Here is a 6,248-nt window from a genome sequence, read left to right as displayed (position 1 = left end):
AGGATGCCTGGGGGGGGAGGGGCAGGAGCTTCTGAAAAACATGACTGGGGCTAAAGACGATGGTCCAAGTAAGTGTCAACAGAGAAAGTTTGCACCTTAGTGATGGAGATTATTTTCCTCCGATAAAAAGTGATGAGCTCATCACAAAATATCCACGTTGCTTTCCGTAGACACTATTGATTGATGTCCTATTTAATTAATGAATTTTTATTTTCAGTAAACAACATTAATCTGGTAACACAAAACCAATACCAGAGTCACACACTGGTAACATTGTATTTTGTCAAAGCTCGTTTGTAACAACTAGCAGAATCAAAAAGAATATTTTACAAAATGCATAATTTATATCTTCATAAATACTATAAGGAGAAAAGTGGAACAGGTGTGGTGATGTACAAATTCTATTTTCGAGCACATTTTATGAGTTTTGTCTATTAAACACACATAAGTACACACGTATATCTTGCATCTTCATAACTATGACCAAAGAATGTATTGTGAGCAGGCCTTCAATAATTAAACTCTCAGAAAATTTTGTAGATTCTGCTCTCCCTTTTTAAAATTGCACTAAAAGCACATTTGAAAGCCATCAGAGATTGTAAATTAGGTGGCTTGGTCTTCAGTGTACTGTTTAACTGTGAAAGGATTCTCGTTTAAATTTGAAGAAGTGGGTCTCAGCAGCCTCCAGGACACAAACTGTGGCCCCGTCATCTCTGCACTGGGAGTTTTTGGTTCAGCTTCTTTCGATTGGAAAGGGGTCAGTTTGTCTACAGTGGAGAAAGTTCATGACACCAGCCCACTTCATTAACACACATTCCAATGCTGTAAGGACGGCACATTTCCTAGCGTACTAAGTAGAAAATCAGCCTCTGAACTTCATGTTCAATAGCTGTATGTTGCCTTTGATCTTACACTTGGAAGCACGAAGTTGACCTATCCCAGAAAGGAGCTCAGTAGAAATCCCTCAAGTCAACCTCGGTAGATAGTGGTATATATATATGTGTGTGTGTGTGTGTGTGTGTGTGTGTGTGTGTGTGTGTGTGTGTATGTGTGTATGTGTGTGTGTGTGTGTGTGTGTGTGTGTCCAACATGACCTTAGATTTCACTGTGCCAATAATTTCTGGAACATTTATTGGGATTTAATTAGTGCACAGAAAGTGAGTGTGGTGTGATACATTCTACCAACTAGATCATCTATGTGACTTAGATTTACACAAATTTGCACTTATAATAAACAGCACAGGAAAGCAAGTCACCCTAAGCTATATCCTGAGCTTACCTTGATTCTAAGTTTACATTTGGAACATATTTCATTAAAAAAAAGACAAATATAAATGACCTCATATGATCACAGAAACAGACATGGATAACTCCTTCGTTATGTCTCTTATACACAGGTGGTGGCGGGCCATGCAGCAGCAACAGTTTCCCTGGCCACCAGCTATTTCTCTCCTCTGCTTGTCTTCAGTTCCAGCTCCTGGAGGAAGGCGTCATTGTTTCGAGGGCAGTTGGAGTGGCAGGTACAGGTTCCAATGACCATGACTGGCTTCTTGATGACTTGCCCTGGGGTGCACTGAAACTCCACCTGGATGGTTTTGGTGTTGTGGGGAGTACAGCAGCGGCCATCGCTGCAGACCCCGCAGAACCTGGGCTTATAGGTGTGGAGGGTGGTGCAGTTCTTGAACTGGAGGTGGATGGCTTTCAGGGACTTCTTGGTGCGGAGACACTTTTTACCTTTCTAAGAAAAGAAAAAGAAGACTGTTGCGTTGAAACCCCACCATTTTTCTGAAGGACCACCTTAACAGTTACCCACCCAATGCCCTTTTGGTCTTTCTTTTTTTTTTTTTTTTTTTTTTTAAAAAAAAAATCATCAGTTTTATTTGGACAATGTTGTCAGCTAACATCAGTTACTTCCTCAGAGTGTCTAGGAACTTGTGATAACATCTGTCCAAGAATGACATCAGTCCAATTTTTTTCTGGGCAAGCCTCTGCCTTTTGGACACTTACTTGTCTCTTACATTCCTTTTCCTTTTTTAACCTAGATTTTGAATATAATGCTTAATATGCAGAATTTCCCCTTTGTCTTCGAGGCTATGAACAGAAAAAAGAAAGCATCTCTCTCCTATTTAGAGATATTGTTTTTCTGTAGCTAAATGGTGTTCTTGAGAGAAAGACCAAATGTAGCATTGGTAAAGCCTATTCATGGGCTTGCCAGACATTAATTCCTTTAACTTCAAAAGCATCCTTTCAGTCACGGAACACCTGCTTATACAAGGCACAGCTGACCCAGTTTTATCTGAAAAATGAAATGGAGTCTCAAAGGACTGGAGGATCAGAAAATACCGAGAATCGAAATTTGTCTGAGACAGTGAGATTGAAGATTCTTTCCAAGAAACTGAACCAAGGGGAGACTTTATTCGGTATCCTAGCAGTTCAGATAATAAAGAAACCAATCCAATTTCATCAAATGAGAAAAGAACTGACTTTTGTTTCTTATTCCACTATGAACTTTATGAATTTGCTCCAACTCTCTACGGAACCGATAAGGTCCATGGTATGTGGGGTAATGATTAGGAATCATTTCTTGTCAGTGGCTCTCAAACTGTCACACACATCAGCACCCCATCACACACATCAGCACCACATCACACACATCAGCACCACATCACACACATCAGCACCACATCACACACATCAGCTCCACATCACACACATCAGCACCACATCACACACATCAGCTCCACATCACACACATCAGCAGCACATCACACACATCAGCACCACATCACACACATCAGCACCACATCACACACATCAGCACCACATCACACACATCAGCTCCACATCACACACATCAGCAGCACATTACACACATCAGCACCACATCACACACATCAGCAGCACATCACACACATCAGCACCACATCACACACATCAGCACCACATCACACACATCAGCACCACATCACACACATCAGCACCACATCACACACATCAGCACCACATCACACACATCAGCAGCACATCACACACATCAGCACCACATCACACACATCAGCACCACATCACACACATCAGCAGCACATCACACACATCAGCACCACATCACACACATCAGCACCACATCACACACATCAGCACCACATCACACACATCAGCACCACACCTTGTATATCAGCACCACATCATTTACATCAGCACTGGGAGTTTGTTAAAACACAGGCTCTTGGTCCTTACAACTAGAGTTTTGGATTTAGCACCTGCGATTCAAGGTCCGTGAATCAGCAGATGCTCTTGTTTACCTGGGGGCTGCAAAAGAACAGTCTAGGTCATAGACTTAAGGAATGGCAGAAACTAGAAAACATCTAGTCCTATTCCAAGTGCATTTCCATAACTTGTATAGAGTATGTATACCACATAAACATCTTAAGCATAGCATTTCCCCAGATAAAGTGAGGTATCAAAAGAAACATCCATTCTATAAAAGAACAACACAGAAGACCAAATTCTAGAAGCACTGTATAAAAAGGTCCTATTTAATACAGAAGTAAACTATGAAATGCATAATATGAAATATGAAAATGTTGAAGGTCCTGTTTTTACTTTTTTTGTAGTTAATATTTGGGGTATATTATTTTTAGTCACCATTAAAAACTGCTGAATTGTGTGTGCATACAGGTAAATGTGTGAATGTTTATGTGTGAACTTTCATTGTGAAACTACACACATTTCCTAAAGGGTATCTTGTTTTAACAGCAGGGAAAAGATTAAGTATTTGATGGCTAACATTAACAGAGTATTTAATCTATGTCCAACTTTTTGTAAGTTCATCTTGTTCATCTTTATGACAACCACAAGATAGAACTTTTCCTTTTGTCTTCCTTTTTTTTCTTTCTGTTTCCTCTCCCTCTCCCCTCTCCGTCCTTTCTCAGGGACATAATTTTTTTTATGTACATCTTCCTTTCCTGGAGCTTTCTATGTACACCAAGCTGACCTCAAATTGACAGCTTTTCCTGCCTCTGCCTTCAGAGTGCTGGGATTAAAGGTGTGCACAACTATTCCCAACAAGAGATGTAAATGGTTTCAGTCTCTGGGGGGGCGGGATTTAAAATAAGTTGCCCAAGATTACAAAGCCAGGTCATGTTGAAAAGGATTTAAACCAGGATGAACTGGTTCTAGTCTGGTCTCCTTAGACATTATAGAACAGTGCTTCAGAGCAGAGATACGCAAAGCGTGAATTTCCAGGGGCTGTTTTAGTTTGTCCTTGGGCTGATATAGGAAGTCTATGTAATGGTTAATATGATGCTGTATTTATCTGATCCAGTTCTGCAACAAGTCCTCTTACGTCATCAGTAACCAATTAGGGCTCCTGGTCTGCACACTTTATACCTAGAATCAACACACAGTGTTGACATAATTTCCATCAACAACAACAACAACAAAAAGGTGGTGGTGGTTGGGAAGAAATGTTTCATTTGGCTCGTGCTGCCTTACTCTGGCAAATGTACTATTTCTACCAGGCTTTTATAAAAATATTGCTCACAATTCCCAGACATCCATACATGCATTTTCTGACAGCTGTTTATTGTATACACAATATGTTCCAGGGCACATAGTAGGCTCTTTGGATTGCCAGGTGAATGAAGCAGACATGAGCTCTATCCTGGTCCTTCCTATAGCTCATTCCTGGACTATCTAAAAGCTAAGCTCACTAAGGTCAGCTCTGCTTCACAATTGGGAAGCTGTGTCTTCGGCCCCACCCCCACCCCAGGTATGGGATGTGATTTACTAGAGCATCCTCATTGGGATACAGCATTATAGCTTTATAATATAATATAGGATTATTGGGTTTTGTTTCCCAGTCAGCTAGTGTGACAGTGAGTTCCTGGAGGCCACTGCTGTAACGGGAGAGGCTCCCACCTTGTCGGGTGCTTCCTCAGGCTCCTGCTCACAAGGTCGCACGAGGCAGAGACGAGTTTGTTTCACCATCTCACACTGGCGATTCCTGTTGGTGACTCGGGTGGACAAGCCCATCCCACAGCTCTTGGAACACGCACTCCACTCCGTTGTCTGCTCAATGCAGTTGATACTGGAGTCAGAGACTTCGACTCCTACGGTGACTTCCGGCCTGTAGGCTATTGAAGGCATAAATACAGTAAGGGATGGAGATGCAAGTGTTGTCCCAGAGAAGACATTAAATCTCGAATTCCACAGCTAATCTGTAATTCTGCATCAGAGCACAGAACTAGGTTTATTTACAATCCCTTATTGGGCAGGGAACAATGACGGACTTCAAGAAATGTTTGTTCATCAAACCCTAAGAAACTTGGGGCAACTTGTCCTAAGGAACCCAGTAATTATATGAACATGGGAACGAATATCATGCTCTGAGTGTTTCAGTACCTTATTTGGTTCATAGAAAGGTCATGTTAACAGTTTAATTTTTATATACAGTGTGTGTGTGTGTGTGTGTGCCCATGTGTTTGAAGGTGTGCATGTACAAGTGCACAGAACCCACAGGTCTACTTTAAGTTTCCAAGGAGCATATTCACTGAAATCTGGGCCGCTTGATCAGGTTGGCCAGTGACCCCAAGAGACCTACAGATCTTTGCCTGCTCAGCCTTAGAATTACGGGCAGGTCTTTTTTTTTTTTTTTTTTTTAATTTTTAAAAAATAATTCCTGTAATTCCTTTACCAACGGAGACATTTCCCCAATGTCCCATTTTAATTCTGATGAGAGCCAGACAAATCAAAAATTTATCAAAGAAAAGAATTTTTTTTTTTTTTTTTAATTAGAGAGCCATCCGGAGAGATAGAGTCAAAGAATACCTATTCCAGCAGGCAAAGATGAAGCAGTACGGCTGTCTCTGTTGGGCCCCTCCAAAAAGAGGCTGCGTGCAGACCTGAGTAATCTAGCTCAGAGTCGAATAAATGATGCATTTGAGCTCATTTGTGTAATCTGTGACATTCCAGCACCTCACCTTCAATCCCTGAGTCAAACCTGCACTTCCCCTCCCTGTCCTGTGTGCTGAGTGTCTCACCTGGAAGGGCCAGGCCTCCCAGCGTCCCCTGCTCCTCTGAGCCACAGGTCCACCTTTCACAACACTCCCCGGGCACAGCGACTTTTCTTGGAGACGGGCAGTCAGGCCCGGGCAGGAGCACGTCCAGCTGGCAGCGGGGCACACAGCCAATCTGCCCGTCTCTGCAGGTGCAGTGGTACTGACAGCTGGGCTCGAACTTCTCCCCGT

General features: G+C 42.2%; 1 protein-coding gene across 1 annotated transcript in view; it reads right to left on the bottom strand.

Annotated features, from left to right (window-relative positions):
- Positions 1-237: 237 nt before the first annotated feature.
- CCN3 (cellular communication network factor 3) overlaps positions 238-6,248 on the bottom strand; it is a 7,966-nt gene continuing 1,955 nt past the window's right edge. The window contains exons 3-5 of the mRNA XM_080909379.1: positions 6,042-6,248; positions 4,921-5,135; positions 238-1,738 (exon numbers count right to left, since the gene is read on the bottom strand). The exon at positions 6,042-6,248 is cut by the window's right edge and continues 45 nt beyond it. Of these exons, the coding sequence (XP_080765505.1) occupies positions 1,442-1,738; positions 4,921-5,135; positions 6,042-6,248 (719 nt within the window). The 3' untranslated portion in view covers positions 238-1,441. The remainder of the gene's footprint in view (positions 1,739-4,920; positions 5,136-6,041) is intronic.

Source organism: Micromys minutus (assembly GCF_963924665.1).
Source record: "Micromys minutus genome assembly, chromosome: 33".
NCBI lineage: Eukaryota > Metazoa > Chordata > Mammalia > Rodentia > Muridae > Micromys > Micromys minutus.
Note: the sequence above shows the minus strand (reverse complement) of the source record. Positions and strands in the feature narration are given on the sequence as shown.